This window comes from Aquarana catesbeiana, linkage group LG02 (genome assembly GCF_042186555.1).
Source record: "Aquarana catesbeiana isolate 2022-GZ linkage group LG02, ASM4218655v1, whole genome shotgun sequence".
Lineage (NCBI taxonomy): Eukaryota > Metazoa > Chordata > Amphibia > Anura > Ranidae > Aquarana > Aquarana catesbeiana.
This window is the reverse complement of record NC_133325.1, coordinates 80,149,968-80,173,596: the sequence shown is the minus strand read 5'-3', so window position 1 is coordinate 80,173,596 and position 23,629 is coordinate 80,149,968. Positions and strand designations below refer to the sequence as shown.

The following is a 23,629-nucleotide window of genomic DNA, read 5'->3' as shown; positions in this document are numbered from 1 at the left end:
TGCAGAGATTTCCTCTCACTTCCTGTTTAGTTATGGGACACCTCAATGGGCCAGACAGGGGTTATATCCTTCCCTTACTCTATCCAAAATGAAAAAAAAATGTTGCCTATAGTTCTACTTTAATCTTTCCCAGATTTTCCTATATTGAAAATTTGTATTGAATTATTTAAAGTGATTATATAAAGCTAAAATTATTTTTTTAGTTATGCATAGAATAGGGAAAAGTTAAATTCATATTATGTTTTTCGTTCCATTTGTGACCCAATAGGACATTTCATTCTCTAACTACCGTAATTTCTGTACAGGAAGCTAGAGAATTTCTTTCCAAAGGGAGGGGTAGCCTCTTAAAGAGAGTTATTGCAACAAATGTCCACATTGGAAGATGTCCCCTGTTCCTGTTCTGGTGGAAACTCAACAAAAACTAAGTCATATCAGAACTTAGCTCTCTACATGGGTAATACTTTCCTAAGAGTCACTATGGAGTGTAACGCACACAGTGCACATTGCATATCTTCAAGCATGAATAGGGCATAATAAATAATTAAAGCATTTGTAAAAATGACTGATAATGTGCATCATCATAAGCTTTAACTCTAGCTGATCTCAGTCTTTAAAAATTAGATCATGGAGACTCCTATCCTTTTGATGGCCCTCGGGGAACTTTGGCCCATGCTTTTGCACCAGGTGAAGGTCTTGGAGGAGATACTCATTTTGACAATGCTGAGCTGTGGACATCAGGTGCAAATGGTATGTACATAATATGACTGAAATACTTTATTTATTGTAAAAAAAAAAGGTTGTATGTGTCAGACAAGACACAAGGTTGCTTCATGAAATAAACTTGTATTTCGATGTTATATTTTATCCATTTTTTCCTTTAAATATAATTTTGTTGTTTTGAATTTCTGCAACAACTATGAACTGCAAGGCTCAAACTGCAGCTGCTTGCAATTTCTATAATTATAGTTATGTAGTCAAAGATCTCAAGACAAAAACATTAATCATATAAAAAAAAAATCATCATTCCGGTAGATGTAAACTTTTACTGCATGATATTTAGTTTGCTAAAAAAAAAAATAAAACCTGTCATCTTGTTTTCCCTTTAGAAAACACATTTTTTTTTTACAGTTTTACCTTTTTAAAGTGCTGCTTTTTTCCTTATTCTCTTTATAGTCAATTCCTGCTACATGCACTTCATCAGCAGCTGCATGTCATGGTAACAATGGTGGAAGCATAAGCATTAGCAAAGCTGCACAGTCTCTCCACCAGGGAATGGCTGGTAGCCTTAGGCCTGGGGGGCAAGTCCAGTCAAGTGTCTTTAACAAATTCCATATAAATTACACAGCACCACAAAATTATACTTGGTTCTGTATTCTCTAAAAGGGGCGGTACTTGGAGGTGGGGTGGGGGTGGAACCAAGGAACAGTGCTCAGAGGTGAGTATGGGGCGGAGTCAAGGAGCGTTTCGAAAAGTGGTGAGTTCCTGCACCTATTGTCTGAGAAAAAAAACCCTGGTGTGGCCTATCATTCTTGTGAGCTATCTCAAACGATTCCCTTTCTGCATATAGTTTATTTTATTTACCCAATTTTTTACAGGTGTAAATCCACAATGTAACTCTCTCTGTGAATTTTGTTGCAGGATTTAATCTATTCACAGTGGCTGCTCATGAATTTGGCCATGCACTGGGGCTTGGCCATTCCAGTGACCCATCAGCTCTGATGTATCCTACATACAAATATCAACACCCCGCTGGATTTCGCTTGCCCAAAGATGATGTGAAAGGGATACAAACATTGTATGGTGTGTTCTATGTATTGTTCAGATGCTTCTACTGAAATGCACCACTAATTTCTCTTTAATCCTTCCTTGCTGTGATCCATACATTATTGCTCCCCAGCGTGATGCACTGTGATTAGGAAACGTCAATATATGTTCCCTTTTACAGCTAGGTCCACACAACTTTGAGTTCCCCTAATAAGGAGATCACAGACCCATCCTGTTTGATCATAGTTGTGTAATCACATAGCTTGTTCGTAAAGCTGCCATAGTATTAAATATTTTTTTTTTTAAAGAAGACAGCACAATATTTAGAAATATTAATACAAATTTAAATATATAAAAAAATACAAGCCTTTTTTTAATCTTTATTTGTCAACCTCTAATAAGACATCTGAGCAAGGTATTTATTAAAACTTGTACCAATCAAAAGCTTTATACATCCCTAAAAAATAATTTAGGCTGGTAAACTGGAAAGCAACTGCACCCAGTGCCTTTGGCATTGCAGGCTTTTACAAAATCCCCTCCATACATTATGAGATTTACTGACCTCTGTACATAAATTCTAAACATATGGAAGCGTCAAACGACCACTACTACTCTTGGCTTGTCAGAAGCCTTAGCACAGAAATGTTCATAAGGTTTACGCGTAGTGATGTTATCATGACCTTTCCCCATATAAAAATGATATTATAGCAACGGTGCCCACCAATGTAAAAGTAATGTCCTAGCTAGTCTGAGAGTAAAACTTGCAATACAAGGCTCAAATGATTCTTGACGAATTGCCCAAAATTTGAGGTGCATATGGCCCTATCGGCATAATATTGCTCAACTTTTGTTGAAGGAGGTGGGTGGAAAATTGTTGGCCGAACAATGGCTGCATCCAACAATGACCACCAACAGGGGAGATTTTATTAAGGCTTTTAGAAGTAGGGGGAAAATGCTAGATAATATACGTACCTTTCATCAGGGTCACGCTCCTGGCACCTAGATAAGGGTGATGTCACCCTTCTTCCAATGAGATGTGGGGAACGTACAGTGCTCCAAATCTTGAGAAGGTGCACCCAGAAATGTGCTACACTGACTACTCGATTTGTAGTGCTCACTATTTCTCAGTATCTTGTGGCTTAGAGATGACTTCACACTCTGTACTAAAAAAAAGCTAAAGGAAAGGTAATTATAATAGCCAACCATTCCCCCCTACAGGTCTATTTATGCTATGTTTTAACAAGGAAGGTATGGCACTTTAAAAGCTGACCATGAACTGAGTGCAACGTCCACTTTAACCTGTATAGCAAAGGGGGGCTTTATATCACCCATCCAAATATCCTATCCTGTTAAACAAAAAAACAAAAAAAGAACCAGGGCTATATTTTCTAACCTCTTCCTTTGAAAAAGACTATACCACAGTTGCCTTGTCAGATCCTGGCACAAATATTAAAGTGTTTGTTACCCCAACACTTCATATTCCTGATATGTGCCTGCTGTACCATGTACTTGTATGAGAAAGTATCCTGTTCTCTTTGTAATGCTTCCTTTATGTGAAATCCCTGATGTTCCTGCCAGTCTCTCTGCTTTCCTATTAAAAACTGACCACACTTAGCATAAGAGCACACTGGTCAGTTCTCTTGCTGTACTGGGAACTCAGTGTACTCTCCTCCAATGATCAGACTTGTCCTGACATGCCCCCACTGCACAGCCCTTCACTGGGAATGATCAGTGCATGCTGCTTCTCCTCTGCCAGCTCTTATGCAGCCGAGAACAGAGGGAATGTGATCACTTATAAAAAATTAAAAAAAAAGGAAAATAAGGTATTTATAATGTTTTTTTGCAGCTATACAAAAAATGTTTTGCCTTTCATTTCTGAATAGGTTGTTTTACAAGGTGATCAGTTACAATCACTTTAATAATCATTGTTCTAGTTTTTGCCAGTTTAGTGTGGCCATTTGTCTTTACATATAAATATATATTGCTGTCTCTAATTTTACTGTAGGAACAAAAAATTCCGGACAAGAAAAGTCTGCGTTACCTCCACCACCTAAGCCAGATCATTGTGACCCCAACTTGTCATTTGATGCTGTAACAGTTTTAGGAAATGAACTTTTATTCTTTAAAGACAGGTGAGCAAAAGAATATCAATACCATACAATAGATACTGTATGTAACATTTACACCATAATATGCATAAAAGATAAGAAGAGAAATGTGTTTTTTTTTTACTTTTTGCGTCAACTTTATGAAACAGCAGAAGAAAAGAAAAACTCTGTAAGGCTCAAGATTTAAATAATTTTTTAAAATTAAATCTAAACTCTAGCCAGATAATATAAGATCGCCATTTATTCCAGGTACAAATGTATGAAAGTAGAACTAAACTGAATCCGAGCACTACAAACGTAAAACTCTACTTACTTAATTTTTAATATGTAAAGCAAACTCACCCGTTCATCTATGTCTCCATGCTTTATTTTGTTACTAAATCACTTTGAAAAAACACCCCCTAGCATTCCTGGCTGCAGCCATCTTGAGTGAGGGCACATGATACATGTAGCATTTACTTCCTGGAATCCATCTGCCCTTAGCTAAGGTATGCAGGTAGGAGGGTGAAAACCCCTCCACCAGATGAAAGAATAAAAATGCCCATAAAGGCCTAGGCCAGAAACCAGGATGTAACTGAAGAAATAAAAAAAAAAAAAGTTTATAACAAGTAAATATGACATACCATCCTATCTATTTACTAATGGTTGTAACATAAGGATTAAAAATAGATAATGTTGATTGACAGAGTTTAGTTCTGCTTTAAAGAGGTTGCAAACCTCCCCGTGTAAGTTGTACGTATAGGTAAGCCCAGGGCTTTTTTTCAGCTGGAACGTGCCGGAACGGAGTTCCGCCACATTCGGCGCTAGCCCCTTGCCCTACACTCACTGCTGTCACTTCCACACACAAGAGCACAGCTTCTGTGTGTACAGGTTCCTCTGCCGGCGATTTACAAGCTCTTTTCCCGGCGGTGCAGGCACAGCCCTCCCTGTCCTGCACGATCCCTCTGAGAGCAGAGGAGGGAGGGGCCGGAGATGTGCACAGCCGCTAGTGTCCGGCAGCAACTGCTTTGAAACCCACGCATGCTATGAAAGCTATGAAACAGTTGTAGCTGCCTTTATCCTCTCTATGGTAATTTCTAGATGGAGGAGAGATGATTTGGGTGAGAAGGGATGCTTTGTACTAGAAAGCTATGTTAGGTGTGTTTGATGGGGGAGCTCTGTACTTGGCATTGGGGGGGGGGGTTTGTTGCTGAGAATTTTCAGTAAGCTGACCTGTAAAATATACAGTTGCTAACGCTGCACCCTGTACACAGAAAACGACTAAGCCTTGCAGCCTGTACAAAGTGCACTCTGAACTCTGCAACCTGTACATAGCATACTCTGAACTCTGTACCCTGTACATAGCATACTTTGAAACCTGCACCCTGTACATAGCTCACTCCTGGGACCTGCACCCAGTATGTAACACACTGCTGAACCCTGTGCCCTGTATATAGCGCACTCCCGAGTTCTGCACCCCCTATGTAGCGCACTTACGTGCCTTGAACCCTGTACATAGCACACTCCTGATTTCTGTACCCAGTACATAGCTCACTCCTGAACCTTGCACCCTGTACGTAGAGCACTCCTAAGCCCTGCAACCTGTACATAGTGCACTCCTGATCCCTGGGCCCTGTTAATAACACACACATGGGCCCTGCACACTGTACGTAGCATACTTATGAGTCCTATGCCCTGTATATATTGCACTCCTTAACCCTGTATATAGCGCACACCTGAGCCTTGCGCCCTGTACATGACACGTTCCTGAACCTTGCATTCTTTATGTAGCACACTCCTGAACCCTGCACCCTGTAAGTACATGGGCTGTCTCTTTGCTTGATTGGGGATGTCTCTGCTGAATTGGAGATGTCTCTTTGCTGAATATATGGAGATGCTTCTTTGCTGAATAATTTTGGATTTCTCTTTGCTTGATTGGGCTGTCTCTTTGTTGGATTGAGCTGTTCCTTTGCTGGATATATGGGGGGGGGCTGTTTATTGTTGCTGGATATAAGGGGGCTGTCAATTGTTGCTAGAGGAATCTATTCTTGCTTTAGTGGGTCTATTATTGCTTTTACTTCAATAACAAACTCTAAGGGCTTATGCTAGCCCCTAAATTATACTTGGTTCCCTGTTCTCTAAAGGGGGCGGTTCTAGGGGCGGCTCTAGGGGCAGAGACAAGTGTGACCTAGGGGAAAGGAGTGAGTTCCTGCACCTTTTCTCTGAGAAAAAAAGCCCTGGGTAAGCCTATAAGGCTTACTTATAGGTACTATAAATATCTCCTAAACGTGCACCGTTCAGGAGATATTTACCATTTACTGCACCGATGATGTAATCGGTGCATGAGCTCTGAAGGAACCTGCCGTTTCTTCAAAGCCAGCTGCCTACTGAGCAAGCACAAGCCACGCTGCGGTTTGCAAATAGTCCTGCGGTCTGTGAGGAGGAAGGGGGAGTGGAAAACTTGTCAAAACTAGGTACCCGCCAGGTACCCCGTCCTGCCCTGCCAAATGTGGCAGAGCAGGACAACTCAAAATGGAACTTCCACTTTTGGAAGGCGTTCCATTTTAACGAGCATATATATATTCCCTACAATGAGGGGAGTCCCACTGCAAGAGTATTTTTTTTTGGTAATTCCTGGAGTTGGGTTTTAACTGCAACAGAGAAAAGAGAGGACTGTCCTGTATGGCAGAGCTGTGTGAATCTCAGAATATGATGGACAGAACAAATAGAAATCCTTTGGCAAGTAAAATAGCTCATATACAGTATATACAGTGGGGACGGAAAGTATTCAGACCCCCTTAAATTTTTCACTCTTTGTTATGTTGCAGCCATTTGCTAAAATCATTTAAGTTAATTTTTTTCCTCATTAATGTACACACAGCACCCCATATTGACAGAAAAACACAGAATTGTTGACATTTTTGCAGATTTATTAAAAGAGAAAAAATGAAATATCACATGGTCCTAAGTATTCAGACCCTTTGCTGTGACACTCATATATTTAACTTAGGAAAGCCACACACCTGTCTATATAAAACCTTAAAGCTCACAGTGCATGTCAGAGCAAATCAGAATCATGAGGTCAAAGAAAATGCCTGAAGAGCTCAGAGACAGAATTGTGGCAAGGAACAGATCTAAGGTTACAAAAATGTTCTGTTGCACTTAAGGTTCCTAAGAGCACAGTGGCCTCCATAATCCTTAAATGGAAGATGTTTGGGGCGACCAGAACCCTTCCTAGAGCTGGCTGTCCAGCCAAACTGGGCTATCGGGGGAGAAGAGCCTTGGTGAGAGAGGTAAAGAAGAACCCAAAGATCACTGTGGCTGAGCTCCAGAGATGCAGTCGGGAGATGGGAGAAAGTTGTAGAAAGTCAACCATCACTGCAGCCCTCCCCCAGTCGGGGCTTTATGGTAGAGTGGCCCGACGGAAGCCTCTCCTCAGTGCAAGACACATGAAAGTCCGCATGGAGTTTGCTAAAAAACACCTGGAGGACTCCAAGATGGTGAGAAATAAGATTCTTTGGTCTGATGAGACCAAGATAGAACTTGTTGATCTTAATTCTAAGCGGTATGTGTGGAGAAAACCAGGCACTGCTCATCACCTGTCCAATGCAGTCCCAACAGTGAAGCATGGTGGTGGCAGCATCATGCTGTTGGGGTGTTTTTCAGCTGCAGGGACAGGACGACTGGTTGCAATCAAGGAAAAGATGAATGCGGCCAAGTACAGGGATATCCTGGATGAAAACCTTCTCCAGAGTGCTCAGGACCTCAAACTGGGCTGAAGGTTTACCTTCCAACAAGACAATAACCCTAAGCACACAGCTAAAATAAGGAAGGAGTGGCTTCACAACAACTCCCTGACTGTTCTTGAATGGCCCAGCCAGAGCCCTGACTTAAACCCAATTGAGCATCTCTGGAGAGACCTAAAAATGGCTGTCCACCAACATTTACCATCCAACCTGACAGAACTGGAGAGGATCTGCAAGGAGGAATGGCAGAGGATCCCCAAATCCAGGTGTGAAAAACTTGTTGCATCTTTCCCAAAAAGACTTATGGCTGTATTAGATCAAAAGGGTGCTTCTACTAAATACTGAGCAAAGGGTCTGAATACTTAGGACCATGTGATATTTCAGTTTTTCTTTTTTAATAAATCTGCAAAAATGTCTACAATTCTGTGTTTTTCTGTCAACATGGGGTGCTGTGTGTACATTAATGAGGAAAAAAAATGAACTTCAATGATTTTAGCAAATGGCTGCAATATAACAAAGAATGAAAAATTTAAGGGGGTCTGAATACTTTCCGTCCCCACGGTGTGTGTATATATATATATATATATATATATATATATATATATATATATATATATATATATATTTCATCTCTGTACTTCAGCCTTAAAGGGGTTGTAAAGGTAAAAATTTTTTCACCTTAATGCATTCTATGCATTAAGGTGAAAAAACTTTTGACAGTACCGCCGCCCCCAGCCCCCCCGTTTTACTTACCTGACGCCTCGAATCTTCGCTGCTCGTCCTCGTCATCTTCATTGCAGCTCAGCCTGGTCGCTGATTGGCTGCAGTGGATGGATTGAAAGCAGCGCAGCCATTGGCTCGCGCTGCTGTCAATCACATCCGATGACGTGGCGCGCCGGGGGGCGGGGCCGAGTGATACAGCGAGCGGCTATAGCCGCCGGCTGTATCACGGGAGCGCGCCCGCAAGCACTCACCACCATGCGAGGGAGCTCGCATTAAGGTGGTAAATGCTTGCGGGGAGGAGCTGAAACAGCCGCCGAGGGACCCCAGAAGACCAGGTTCGGGGCCACTCTGTGCAGAACCAGCTGCACAGTGAAGGTAAGTATAACATGTTTGTTATTTTAAAAAAAAAAAAAAAATACCTTTACAACCCCTTTAAATACTTTTATTACCCAAATGACCAGGCAGCTATTTCTAATTCTTGGCTCATAGGAAAAGAAAGATGTGGACATTCCACAATAAAACAAACCAGTTGAAACACAGCTACATTGCTACAATTCTAACCTAATACCATATTAGCTAAATTGCACATCGTACTTTCCACAGGGAGATGGTGATATAAAGTGCCGACATGAGAACATATGATTTCTGTCTAGCAATACTTCAGAACAATCATCTTCAATTTCAACAGAATTTCTGTGAAACCTCCATTTGATCATCTGGAGCACGCACACTATTGTTAAATATTTGATTTTATAGTTTAATGAGTGTCGGTTTGTAGATAACAAAAACAAACATTTCACAATCAAAATGTAAAAAAAAAAAAAAAAAAAAAAAAAAAGAAAGAAGGTTAAAAGAAAATTGACCTTAAAAAAAAATTCTGCAGGTACCAAGTACAAGCACCTCCACATATCTTCAGCATCCTTTTCAACCAAATGTTGGGTCAGTCCAACAAGCAAAGCTCTAACACTACTGCCCCGTACACACGGTCGGACTTTGTTCGGACATTCCGACAACAAAATCCTAGGATTTTTTCCGACGGATGTTGGCTCAAACTTGTCTTGCATACACACGGTCAAACAAAGTTGTCAGAAAATCCGATCGTTCTAAACGCGGTGACGTAAAACACGTACGTCGGGACTATAAACGGGGCAGTGGCCAATAGCTTTCATCTCTTTATTTATTCTGAGCATGCGTGGCACTTTGTCCGTCGGATTTGTGTACACACGATCGGAATTTCCGACAACGGATTTTGTTGTCGGAAAATTTTATCTCCTGCTCTCCAACTTTGTGTGTCGGAAAATCCGATGGAAAATGTCCGATGGAGCCCACACACGGTCGGAATTTCCGACAACACGCTCCGATCGGACATTTTCCATCGGAAAATCCGACCGTGTGTACGGGGCATACCTCTGACTCCCACCTACCTAGGTCTAGCATCTTGGTAAGCTACCTGACTGGGACTATAGCTGGCAGTGCTGATTGAGAGGAGAAAATCTGACAGGGTAATTGTACAGAAGTCCATCTGTAGATCGCCTTCTGTACAACCTCCCTACCCATACATGTATCAAAGTTTGACTAGTCCCTGCTGAACCAGTGGAATTTCAATCCTTATATGGCTGGCCTAACAGATAAAAGTGTGATAGAGAAAAGTGTTATTGCCATCCTGGCTGTGTAGTGTGGCAGGAGTATGTAAATCATATAATGCATGTACAGAGTTGCAGAAATTTTAGCATGCAAAACAGCACACAGCGTCACAGCAGGAAGGTAAGATCGCCTGGTTGCATCCAGGATGGCAAATATGGGTGTCTCAGATTCAGGCTTTATGCCGATTTGTACCACTAGGGACAAGTGCTGGGAGTCCTGTAGGGGTAAAGGTAATGAGCCCAGCTGAATCAATTTGGCTCATTGAGGCCTCTACAAAAACTCTCAGCATGCAAAGGGAGTTGCGCCATCCTGGAACCAGTTTTCTGCCTGTTTAGACTGAGGAGCGTGATAACTGCCTGTGCAGTGAGACAATACCTGTGTGGCAAGACTCTTTAACAGGGAGATAGGAGCTGGGGACAGCACAAGACTGCACCTAGCTGATAGCCAGGGAAACCTCTGTGTAGTAAGTGGCCAAGTTGGCAAAGATTTATTTTTATGTTTCTTTTTGTTTTGCTGTTTTTGACCATTGTATATACTGTAAAAAAACCGCACCTTTGTTTTTTTCACCTTCATTACTGTTTGTTGTGCCTAATTTTTGTGTAGTGAACTCTTCCAGGGGGTCACACACACCCGCTGCCGAGCTAACCCCCTTACAGTTGGTGGAGAATGCTGGCAGTTTTTTTTAAGGCCAGCATGGAGGAGATACTGAGACAGCTGACAGCTGCAAATCAGCAGCAGACAAATGCAGGTTTGCAAAAGAGCCTTGCAGCTCAACAGCAGACAAATGCAACTTTGCAGCAGAATCTGGAAGCTCAGCAACAAGCCCAGCAACAATCTGAGGCTCGCTTCATAGAGCTGTTGCAGAAGCAGGAGCAGAGACTCCAATGACAAGTGGAGACGTTAATGCAGCAACGTCCGCAGGCAAGTGGTTCCACTAATACCGCATCATTTTGTGTGATCCATTTACTGACAAAAATGACTGGAGAGAATGATCCTGAGCTGTTTTTGACCACGTCTGAAAGGACTGCTGAAAGGAAAAAGTGGCCCAAGGAGCAGTGGGCTGGACTGGTGGCCCCTCTATTATCTGGGGAATCGCAGAAAGCCTATTATGACCTAGAGCCTGACCAAGCACAAGACTATGTTGTGCTAAAAACAGAAATATTAGCAAGGCTGGGTGTCACCTTGGCCGTCCGAGCTCAGCATGTGAATAACTGGACTTTCCGGCTTGGAACCCCCCCCCAGGTCTCAAATGTATGATCTCATTCACCTGAGCAGGAAGTGGCTGCAGCCAGAGACTTTGACTGCACTGAAGATTGTGGAGCGTGTTGTTATGGATCACTTCCTGAGATCTCTTCCCTTTGCCATCCAAAAGTGGGTAAGCCATGGAGACCCAGAAATGGCCGACAAGCTTGTAGATCTGGTTGAGAGGTACTTGGCTATAGAGAATGTGACCGCCTTTTCCAGGGACTCACAGACTTTCCACCCTAAGACTAGACCATCCCCAGCGGCCTGTAAGATGACTCCAAGAGATGAGGGTGGAGAGAGCGAGAGGGCGGGAGTTCTACCTAATGTCTGGTGAGAGCAGCCCAGGAAGTCAAGGTCGCAAGAGGCAGCGAAAAAGATTATTTGCTACTGCTGCCGGCAAGAGGAACATATTTCAGCAAATTGTGGATGAACCGATGCAATGTGACTTTCTAAGGATCAGACGTCAGTAGCTGTTTGTGACAGTTGCATGCACTGCTTCTGGGGGAACTGAGAAACATTTCTGCAAAATGTATATTAATGGTAGAAATGTTGTTGTGTTGCTGGATTCAGGTAGTCTGGTAACATTGAAAAAAGTGGAATTAGTTACTACAGAGGTCTCTGGGAATACCAAAGTGGCTGTTATTTGTGTGCATGGCGACACCTGAGAATATCCTGTGGCTACAGTGTTTTTTTGAGGCCCCCAAAGGTAACCTCTCATCAGGTGTGGTTGGTGTCTCACTTACCACACGATGCCATTGTGGGGAAGGATTTTCCAAAATTCTGGGAACTCTGAGATTGTCCCGAGCGCCTCACTGATGCCCCTATAGACCAGGAAGGTGAATCCCAGAAATCCTCAGTGGTGTGGACTCTCCAGAATTTCCCTTGTCGGTATTGGCAGGGGAGACTCGAGAAACTGGGGAGGAGCCAACATCCTCAGATGGAAACATGCCGTCTGTCATAGGCGTTGTTAAGCTGGGGCTATTGAGGCTGGAGTCCTGAATGTGGGGCCAAAAGCCCGAGTGTCTAAGCGCCGGAGAAAGGGAGAGAAAATAGTTCAAACTGCAGCAGCCGCAGTTTACCTGTGTGATATCATGATCGTTGCGGCGAAGCCCACTGCACGGACTGAGTGATATGCGGCGGAGTGATATGCGCGCAGCAGGAGATCAGGAGCATGCCAGCGTGGCCACACCCCGTTCTCCCTCAGCCTCCAGAGTCACACTGGATAACGGCCATGGTGGCTGTGACTGGGAGTGGGACAGTCATAGAATGAAGATTAAAGGGAAAAAAAAAAGTGTTTCTCTGTCTTTATCTCCCTCTGTGTGTGTGTCTGTCTCTCTCTCTCTCTCTCTCTCTCTCTCTCTCTCTCTCTCTCTCTCTCTCTCTCTCTCTCTCTCTCTCTCTCTCTCTCTCTCTCTCTCTCTCTCTCTCGACGGGGCACAGTAGCTGCATTTGATGGGGCATTTGTTTTTATTTATTTCTGCAGAGCTTTGCACCCAGTTGCATTTTCCCTGGGTGGGGAAATGCAACCATGTTTTACATTGTACATCCTATACACCATGTGCCCTATAAAAGGGGATGGGCATTAAGGTGTGTGTGTGTGTGTGTGTATGTATATGTATGTGTATATATATATATATATATATATATACACATAGTAAACCCCTCCAAAATCTTGATATACTAGACATGTGTGAAGGGCAATGGTGTGCAGGCAATTTTTTTATTTCTTTATGCACATGCACTGAGCAATGTACACTCTGGGCTCAAGATAGGATGGGTTCTAGAACACTGTAACTTCTGTCTCAGCGCATGTACAGGATTTACATAATCCTGAACTTAATGTGTCTCTGGATTGCTTTTCAGTGGTGTTATCTGGGAGAATGTGTCAAGTTTGACACCTGGGCAAAAAGCAATGCTAGAGACTGGGGACCATGGTCAGTTTGGGGAGAGCGCACCAGGACCTGCGGCAGAGGAGTCTCTTCATCTATAAGACATTGTGACAGTCCAGACTCGGAGTAAGTAAAGTAAGTCCCTCACCCTCTCTCTGATTTTCTTGCTTTTAATGGGGCAAAGTGGCTGCAATTAATGGCACAGTGGCTTCATTTGACTGCCCCTTGGCTAATTTTAAATAAACTTAGGCTTTAAGGGGGCAAGGGCAGGTAGGTCAGTGCCTGTCAGGTAGGTCAGTGTATGTCAGATGTGTATGTCAGGTAGGTCAGTGCGTGTCAGGTAGGTCAGTGTACATGAAGGTCAGTGTATGTCAGATATGTAGGTCAGTGCGTGTCAGGTAGGTTAGTGTTTGTCAGCATTGTCAGATAGGTAGGTCAGTGCGTATCAGGTAGGTCAGTGTATGTCAGCCAGGTGAGTCAGTGTATGTCAGCCAGATAGGTCAGTGTGTGTTGGGTAGGTCAGTGTACATGTAGGTCAGATAGGTAGGTCAGTGTATGTCAGGTAGGTCAGTGTGGGTCAGTGCATATCAGATAGATGGGTCAGTGCATGTCAGGTAGGTCAGTGTATGTCAGCCAGATGGGTCAGTGCATGTCAGGTAGGTCAGTGTATGTCAGCCAGATGGGTCAGTGCATATCAGGTAGGTCAGTGTATGTCAGATAGGTAGGTCAGTGTATGTCAGGTAGGTCAGTGCATACCAGGTAGGTAACACTCCCACCCCCCGGTGCTGGGCTCTGACTTCGGACTGAAGCCCCTGGTCCTTTTGCCACCTAGCAAAGCCCCTGCCGTCTGTGGAGTTTTCTTATTTCAAGGATCACAGGGAAAATTTTGTCACAGAACAGTTAAAAGACCCCACCCTAATAAAGGCACAAGAAAATGTGGTAACAATAGATGGCAAGCTAGTGAACCCAGATAAGACTTGCACTTACAGCAGATCCCTTTCCACAATGAATTTGGTGTATCGAGTGGCTCCAAGGGCAGAAGAAGCCATTGAGCAACTTGTGGTGCCCAAACCTTACAGGAAGTTGGTGCTGGAGTTAGCCCATGGGCACATTCTTGGAGGACATTTGGTGGAAGAGAAAACCAGAGAGAGTATTGCAGAGATTATATTGGCCCCTGTATGTCAGCCAGGTAGGTCAGTGTGGGTCAGTGTATGTCAGCCAGATAGGCAGGTCAGTGCGTGTCAGGTAGGTCAGTGCATGCCAGGTAGGTCAGTGTGGGTCAGTGTATATCAGATAGGTAGGTCAATGTATGTCAGATAGGTAAGTCAGTGTGTGTCAGGTAGGTAGGTCAGTGTGTGTCATGTAGGTCAGTGTATGTCAGATAGGTAGGTCAGTGTATGTCAGCCAGGTAGGTCAGTGCGTGTCAGGTAGGTAACACCCCCTCCATACAATCCCCCGGCCGCCACCCCCCCCCCCCTGGTGCCGGGCTCAGACTTTGCGCTGAAGCCCCTGGTCTTTTTGCCACCTAGCAACGCCCCTGCCATCTGGAGTTTTTTTATCTCAAGGATCACAGGTAAAATTTTGCCACAGAACAGTTAAAAGACCCCACCCTAATAAAGGCACAGGAAAATGTGGTAAAAATAGATGGTGAGCTAGTGAACCCAGATGAGACTTGCACTTACAGCAGATCCCTTTCCACAATGAATTTAAGTTGCCCAAACCTTACAGGAAGTTGGTGTTGGAGTTAGCCCATGGGCACATTCTTGGAGGTCATTTCGGGGAAGAGAAAACCAGAGAGTATTGCAGAGATTCTATTGGTCTGGGGTCATGAAGGAAACAGAAAACTATTGTTCCTCCTGCTCTGTGTGTCAGAATTCGGTACCTATGCCGCATTTTCATAACCCGCTGGTACCTCTTTCCATCATTGAGGTCCCCTTTGAGAGGATCACAATGGATTTGGTAGGTCCGATAATGAAGTCCGCTAGGGGGCATTAGTACATTTTGGTTATATTGGACTATGCCACCCATTATGCGGAAGCGATTCCTCTTTGAAATACCTCGGTCAGGATAATAGCCAAAGAGCTATCTCCTGTTTTTAGCCGCGTGGGTAAGGAACTGCTTATGGACCAAGGTACACCCTTTATGTCCTGGTTTATGAAAGAACTATGCAAATTGTTCAAAGTGACACAATTCCGTACATATGTGTATCATCCCCAAACAGATGGGTTGGTTGAAAGGTTCAACAAAACCTTAAAGCAAATGTTAAAGAAGATGGTGGATAGAGATGGAAAGGATTGGGACTGTCTAATACCCTATTTGATGTTTGCCCTTAGGGAGGTACCCCAAACCTCTACAGGTTTCTCACCCTTCGAGTTACTCTATGGGAAACACCCAAGAGGCTGTTGGATATCGCCAAGAAAACTTGGGAAAATGAGAGTTCTCCCCACAGGAGTGTGATTGAGCATGTCGCCCTGATGCAAGATAGGATTGCACAGGTAATGCCAATCGTAAAAGAACATTTGGCCCAAGCGCAGTTAGCACAGCAGAGAGTATACAATTGTGGGGCCAAGACCTGTACCTTTTCCCCTGGGGATAGGGTATTGGTACTAGTCCCTACGGTTGAAAGCAAATTCCTGGCCAAATGGCAGGGCCCATACGAGATAATTGAAAAAGTGAGTGAGGTGAACTACAGGGTCAGACAACCAGGAAGGGAGGGATAGGGAATCCCTAGTCGCAGAGACTTTGTTGTCACTGGCTCAGTCTGATTGCTTGGTTCCTGAGGTGGAATCACAGTCACCTTATCGAAACCCCAACAACAGGAGGTTAAAGAGTTTGTGCTCTGCAACAAAGCATTTTTTTTCTGAGCTGCCAGGACAAACATCTGGGGTAGAGCATGACATTATCACCCCGCCTGGAGAAAGAGTAAAACTAAAACCCTATAGAATACCGGAGGCCCGACTGGAGGCATTATGTGGGGAAGTTCAAAGAATGCTTGAATTGGGTGTGATAGAGGAGTCCCAGAGTGACTGGTCCAGTACTATCGTGTTAGTGCCCAAACCTGATGGGAGCTGGCGGTTTTGTAACAATTTTTGATTATTGAATAAAGTTACAAAATTTGACATCTACCCCATGCCACGTATAGATGAATTGATCGAAGAATGCTGTTTGGGTTACAGAATGCATCGGCAACATTCCAGCGGAAAATGGACAAGATTCAGAGGCCCCATCAGAAGTATGCTGCAGCTTACATGGACGATGTGATTGTCCATAGTACAGATTGGGCTTAACATTTGCCAAAAGTACAAGCAGTCTTAGACTCTATGCGGAAAGCGGGGTTTATGGCCAATCCAAAGAAGTGTACCATTGGACAGGAAGAAGCCAGATATCTTGGGTACACTATTGGGAGGAAAGTGTTAAAACCCCAAGTCAACAAAGTTGAGGTCACACAGAGTTGGCCACGTCCCAACAGCAAAAAGCAGGTAGGAATCGCTGGCTATTATCGGCGATTCATGCCCCATTTTGCTTCTCGGGCTGTGCCCCTAACCAACCTGACAAAAGGGAAAGAGTCTGTCATGGTTAAATGGACCCCAGAGGCTGAAGCAGCATTCCAGTCTTTGAAAAAAAGCCTTATGTAGCCAGCCAGTGTTGTATTTAACGGACTTCTCTAAGGAATTGGTTGTACAAACTGATGCATCAGCTATTGTGTTGGGAGCAGTGTTGTCCCAGGTCTGGAACGGGGAAGAGCACCCCATCATTTACCTCAGCAGAAAATTGAAGTCCCATGAGGGACGAGCCCACCCAGGTGTTACAACAGCGAATGAATATTCACTATTGAAACACTGATTCTCAATCCAGCCAATCAGAAGCAGGTCTGAGACCCGTTTTCCTATTGGCCAAAAGCGAAGAGTCCCAATTGGGAAGGGAAAGCCGCCGGTGAATCCTGGGAGAAGCGCTGCCCACCATAGATGGGGTAAGTGCACCAGACCCGTCTGATCGGGGATGAAGGGGGGGGTGGAACTGTTTGTCGTCCCCCCCCCCCCCCCCCAAAAAAAAATTACCACCAGTGACCACTGGGTTTGGGAATGGCAACTCTGCATCACAACCAGGGGTTGTCAGGTCACCAGCATAGGCATGGACAGGAGGTGTGCCAGGTGTGCCTGTGCACACCTTAATCGCTGCGTGTGGTGCTGACCCTGATCCCCCCCCCCCCCCCATTACCTGGGCTTCCCCTGTTTTGCGCCCCCTCAGTGCTGCTGGCTTCCCTCCTCTCTATTCCCCCTGACTCCTGTGGGGGATGTTTCAGAGTGGAGAGTTGGGAAAGAGGCTAGTAAATATGTAATTTACCATCCTCTACCTTTTCTAAATGAACACAGTGAACGCACTCAATCATTGTGTTCCTTCATGACTGAAGCATAGTAAACTGCATTTACTATGCTTCAGTTTGCGAATTAAACGGAAGCCGCTTAGCACAGAGCACTATTCCGTTCATTCACTGTCGCGTGCAGCTGAGGCAGGTGTCTTTGAGCTTTGGGGTGCACAGCCTAATGCAATAGGCTGCACGCACCTATGGTCACCAGATTTCTTTTAAAAGGGTGTGGGGTGGACTCATGCACTAAAGCAATATCTGGGTAAAAACTAAATTACTGATCAAGTATCGCTGTATACATTTAAAGGAGATATGTTCAACTGTAGATCTAATAGTGATTTATATTTACTTGTTTCTAAAACTGAACTCTATAGAGGTATAAAAAGGTACAAATCGATGCAGCTCTGTATTATCTAAATTTGGCTTGGTATCAGCCTCTTGCAAATCCCTGTACAGCAGAGCTCAGAGAGGGAGAGGGAGAAGTGTGACTAGAAGCCAATCAGTTGTGCTGCACTGCTCAAATGTTAATAAGGAGTCTGATAAGAGGAGAGAGCAGAGGAATGAGCTCATCAGTCTGTTCCTTCTCCTTTCACTGTCCACTCACAGGCTGGGGGAGGAAAAAACTTGTGTTACTTAAAATCTTTGTGTGGGGATGAGGAATAATATTCCCTTACTTATGGTACTCCTCATCCGCAATGGTGACCCCTGTACATACGCCCCTGAAAGGGTCAATAGCCCTGCATTGCCCATGAGGATGGCAGGGGACCACCTACAAACTGGAGTGGAGGAGAACACCAGAGCCTGCCAGAGGATGGAATAAGGTAAGAATTGCATCTTATTCCTCATATTAAGAGTTAAAAAGGAGGTTTACTCTGGAAAAAAAATTAAAGGTCAGCAGCTACAAATCCTGTAGATGTTGACTTCTAATAAAAGGACACTTACCTGTCCAGAGATCCATTACCATCTTTACGGGCTAGTTCTTCACTATTATTATTATTATACGCAATTTATATAGCGCCAACAGTTTACGCAGCGCTTTACAATGTAGAGGGTGGACAGCACAATTACAGTACAATACAGAAGGGCCCGGAGAAAAAATGAGTTTTCAGGGATCTCCTAAAGGTGGACAGGGTAGGGGCTGATTGGATATACCGGGGCAGGGAGTTCCAGAGGATGGGAGAGGCTCTGGAGAAGTCCTGAAGGTGAGCATGAGAGGAGGTAACAAGGGAGCTAGAGAGCAGGAGGTCCTGGGAGGAGCGGAGGGAGCGAATTGGGCGATATCTGTGGCAGGGCAGGGCAACTTAAAATGGAACTTCCTCTTCTTCCTCTTTTGGAAAGAGTTCTGCTTTAACGTGTGTGTGTGTATGTATATATATATATATATATATATATGTACAGTGTGGGGAGTCTGAGAGTAGTTATTTATTTTTTTTGGTAATTCCTGGAGTTGGATTTTAAGTGCAACAGAGAAAAAAAGAGGACTGTCCTGTGTGGCAGAGCTGTGTGAATCTCAGAATCTGATGGACAGTAGGAGAAGAAAGATGTGGATATATCCTAATTGCACATGGTCCTTTCCACAGGGAGGTGGTGATATAAAGTGCTGACATGAGAACATCTGACTTCTGTCTAGCAATACTTCAGACCAATCATCTTCCATTTCACCAGAATTTCTGTGAAATATCAATTTGATCATCTGGAGCACGCATGCTATGTTTAAATATTTGATTTTACAGTTTTATGAGTGTCGGTTTGTAGATAACAAAAAAAAAAAAAAAATTTCACAATCAAAATGTAAAAAAAAAAAAAAAAAAAAAAAAAGTTAAAAGAAAATTGTCCTTAAAAAAAATAAAAATATACTGCAGGTACCAAGTACAAGCACCACCATATATCTTCAGTATGCTTTTTAAACAAATATTGGGTCAGTCCAACAAGCAAAGCTCTAACACTAAATCTGACTCCCACCTACCTTTTAGGTCTATTATCTTGGTAAGCTACCTGACTGGGGCTATAGCTGGTGGCGCTGATTGAGAGTAGAAAGTCCATCAAGGTGATTGTACAGAAGTCCATCTGTAGATCGCCTTCTGTACAACCTCCCTACCCATACATGTATCAAAATTTGACTAGTCCTTGCTGAACCAGCGGAATGTCAAATCCTTGTATGGCTGGCCTAACAGAGAAAAGTGCGATAGCGAAAAGTGTTATTGCCATCCTGGCTGTGTAGTGTGACAGGAGTATGTAAATCACATAATACATGTACAGATTTGCAGAAATTTTAGCATGCAAAACAGCACACAGCGTGTGCTGTTTGGATGAAGTTCTACCCAGTGTTCTAAGTTGCTTGAAGGATAAATTCTTTACCTATGAGTCCAAACGAGGGAGTGTTTACATCAATGCGGAAGTGTCGGAACCATCTCCAGCTGTGTGGTGAGCTGACATCTACTGTCCCTGCAGAGGGCTAAATCTGCATGCTTCTAAGACCTTGCTATAAAGGAGGTCCAACGTGTCTGGTAAGGATACATCTATTATCAACCTTCGGATCCACTGGTGGTTGGAGGTCCCTTCACGTCCCCTTATTCCTTTATACACACTAAGGAATACAATTCATGAACTTTGGATATGCGTTTTTCCTGCGACTCAGGATGCAATTTTGAACTTTTTCACTTATGACTTTGCACTTGGGTGGAATAACCTTTGTTTTTTTTTTTTGTTTTTTCTTTTTTGCACACCAGTTTAACTTTATTGTTGCTTTATATGTATGCAATGGTCAATATTAGTATTTGACTTACATGTCGCTGTTTGCTCTGTAGCATAGCGACTTTCTAAATCACTCACAATTAACTTTGATGGTGTTTTTTATTTATTTGTTTATCTACTTATGATAATCATGTAGTAATATAGATTTAAATATCTAATGCAAGCGCACAATTTTTTCTTTGTATGAAGGATAAATTCACCTTTTCCAAAAAAGAGTCTATGCAGTCAAGGAAAGGAGACGTCTGGTGCACTGATAGAAACAAACTCCAAGTGGGGTCAGTGGTTTAAGGCAAAAAAGAAAAAAGTCTTTAAAAGTCCAAATGGTGTCAGTATGCTTGACTCAGTGGCTACCGCTGCTGAAGAGCTAGAAGAGACTCTGCATTAGGACACACAGAAAAGAAAAGCAGCGCCGTTCTAAGTGTAGCATCAAAGTGTTATTTATTTGGAGTTAACAAAATGGCAACTCACAATGTAATGGAGATAAAAGCTCTCATCTAGTCATGTAACACCGTTGCAACAAGCCGGTCCAGTCTCGTAATCCCACTGTGGTGGATTCCTGAAAGGAGCTCCTGACAGTGCTGGTGGCTCTTGTAGGTCCAGGTATCTACCAGGAAGTTTTGGGAGCCACCAGCACTGCCGGGAGCTCCTTTTTGGTATCCACCACAGCGGGATCAAGAGACTGGACCAGCTTGTTGAAGCGGTGTTACATGACTAGATGAGCACTTTTGTCTCCGTTACATTGTGAGTTGCCATTTTGATGATTCCAAATAAATATTGATTCTACACTTAGAACGACACTGCTCTTCTTTTCTGTTTGTTCCTATGCAATCAAGGAGCCATAGTAGATATAAAAAATGTGCAGCTTTGTAACATGTGCATTAACTTTGTCGTACCTTTAGGCCATTTGTGCCTCCCTGGAAACCTGGCTGAAAACCCCACAGTTAGCAACCCCCACATCCTGTTATGTTGCTAAGACATGAAAACTGTTGGACACCTACTCCCAGTAATGCAGGAGTGAAAACCAACATTTTTTTGCATAACAGACTAGGACATCGGGGAATTAAACCAAAAAAATAAATAAACCTCTACCTGCCCCCATATACAATGCATGCGTCAGGAATGGCTACATAAGAAAGCAACAGTTGTACTACACATGTTATATAACGCCATGCATGCCTTAGCGAAAGCAATAATTCCTCAGCCATTATTCATGATTAACATTAACTGATGACCTGTAAGGGCCTATACTAATAAAGTTGATACACTTGAACAGGTGACAAATAAAATTGGCCTGGTGTTATTCATTCTCCTAATCTAAATTTAAAAAAATACAGATTTGTCACATTGAAGGGGGAAGTATGGTATACCTCTACATTTACCATCACGCCAAATCCATTAAAATAGAATTGGGTGTTCCAAATTAGGTGGCAATGATTAGAACCTACTTAGGGAATATGCAGGTACAATCTGTTCTATTTAAACCTCAGATGTCTGGGATCTGGTGTTCTCTTTGCTATTGATGTGTATGATGCCATCGTGCCACCATCAAAAGATCAACATCTAAGGCTCTCAGTAAGAAGGTTGGGGATGGCTTTGAGTCTGGCAAGGGATTTTAAAAGATTGACAAATTATTTGACATCAATCAATACACTGTACGGAAAATGATCTGGAACAGATTTTGCATGACTGCTAATTTGTCCTGGACTGGCCTCCCCCCGCCCTGCAAATTCAGACCAAGAACTGCCCATTCGATTCTAAAACCAGTCACCAAAGAATGACAAAATTTTATTGTGGAATTCACAGGTATATCTTACAACAGCTAATGTCAAGTTGCATGCATCTACAATCAAAAAGAGATGTAGACTGCATGCGAGATGTTCCAGGAAAAAAACTAGCACTAGAGCAAGACTACTTTTTGCCATTGAACACATAGGCAAAGAACTGATGAATCAAATATAATGCTGTTTGGCCACAGTAACATTAACCATGTTTGACCTAAACCAAAGAATTTCAAGAAAATAACCTCATTCCAACTGTAAAGCATGATGGTGTGATTGGACCCTTAGACATAAAGACTTTAATTTTTATTGTTGTTACAATCGCTAAATCGCCCTAGCAATGTTATAGTTTGTAGTAATAATATTATGCAGCGCTAAGGACAACCAATAAATGAAAATACCAAAATTATTAAAACATAATATCATAATTAATAACGTGAAACATTACCATAATTAATTTATGACCACTGTAGGATATGTGTATAATGAGATACTAAAATTGATAGTGTCAAATAAACCAAAAAGAGCACATAAAAAGTCCCATCACAAATAGTGCGATTTAAAAAAAAAAAAAAAAAAAAAAAAAAAAAAAAAAAATTCATATATAAAGTTCATAAGTGTAAAAAAGAAGAAAAACTAATCCAAAATCCGTGATAAAGGAAATCCAATCTCCCAAAAAGTGAATACACCCAAGTGGATATGAGGCTCCTTACCGACTCAAAAGACCAACAAAGGTCTATCCAGGCATATGGGAGATTACAGGTTTCCCAATAACCTATACCAGCATCTGGGCAGGGGCGGATCCAGAGTATAGTCTCGGGAGGGGCACTGCCAGAAAATATATTTTTTTGGGGTACATCTATCGGGGAAAAGGCTGGTGTTGGCACTTCAATCATCACGGCACCATGGTTGTTATGGTGTCAGGATGATTGAAGCGCATTATTACTATTATTACATTGTTGTAAAAAATTAAATAGTTTAACTCACCATAATGCAGAATCAGTGGAAGCCCCGAGTGTGTCACTTGCCACGTCCCCTGTCACCAGATGCAGATTGTCACTTGCCACGTCGCCTGCCACATGTTGCGGATTGTCTCTTGCCACATCGCCTGTCACCAGATGAAGATTGTCACTTGCCACTTGCTAAGGTGGTCTCTTGTGTCCCAGAGACAGGCAGCAGAGAGATGTTGTAATCCCCATTAGTATAGAATCCCCCCTCAGTACAGAGCCCCCATTAGTATAGAATTCCCCCTCAGTGCAGAGCCCCCATTAGTATAGAATCCCCCCTCAGTGCAGAGCCCCCATTAGTATAGAATCCCCCCTCAGTGCAGAGCCCCCATTAGTATAGAATCCCCCCTCAGTGCAGAGCCCCCATTAGTATAGAATCCCCCCTCAGTGCAGAGCCCCCATTAGTATAGAATCCCCCCTCAGTGCAGAGCCCCCCATTAGTATAGAATCCCCCCTCAGTACTGAGCCCCCCATTAGTATAGAATCCCCCCTCAGTACAGAGCCCCCCATTAGTATAGAATCCCCCCTCAGTGCAGAGCCCCCATTATTATAGAACCCCCCCTCAGTGCAGAACCCCCATTAATATAGAATCCCCCCTCAGTGTAGAACCCCCATTAATATAGAAT

At 43.2% G+C, this 23,629-nt stretch overlaps 1 protein-coding gene across 1 annotated transcript in view; it reads left to right on the top strand.

The window, feature by feature from the left end:
- The window catches only part of LOC141126982 (matrix metalloproteinase-20-like), a 128,307-nt gene that overhangs the window by 36,265 nt on the left and 68,413 nt on the right, over window positions 1-23,629 (top strand). Inside the window, exons 4-6 of the mRNA XM_073613078.1 lie at window positions 622-747; window positions 1,639-1,800; window positions 3,770-3,896. Coding sequence (XP_073469179.1) covers window positions 622-747; window positions 1,639-1,800; window positions 3,770-3,896 — 415 coding nt within the window. The remainder of the gene's footprint in view (window positions 1-621; window positions 748-1,638; window positions 1,801-3,769; window positions 3,897-23,629) is intronic.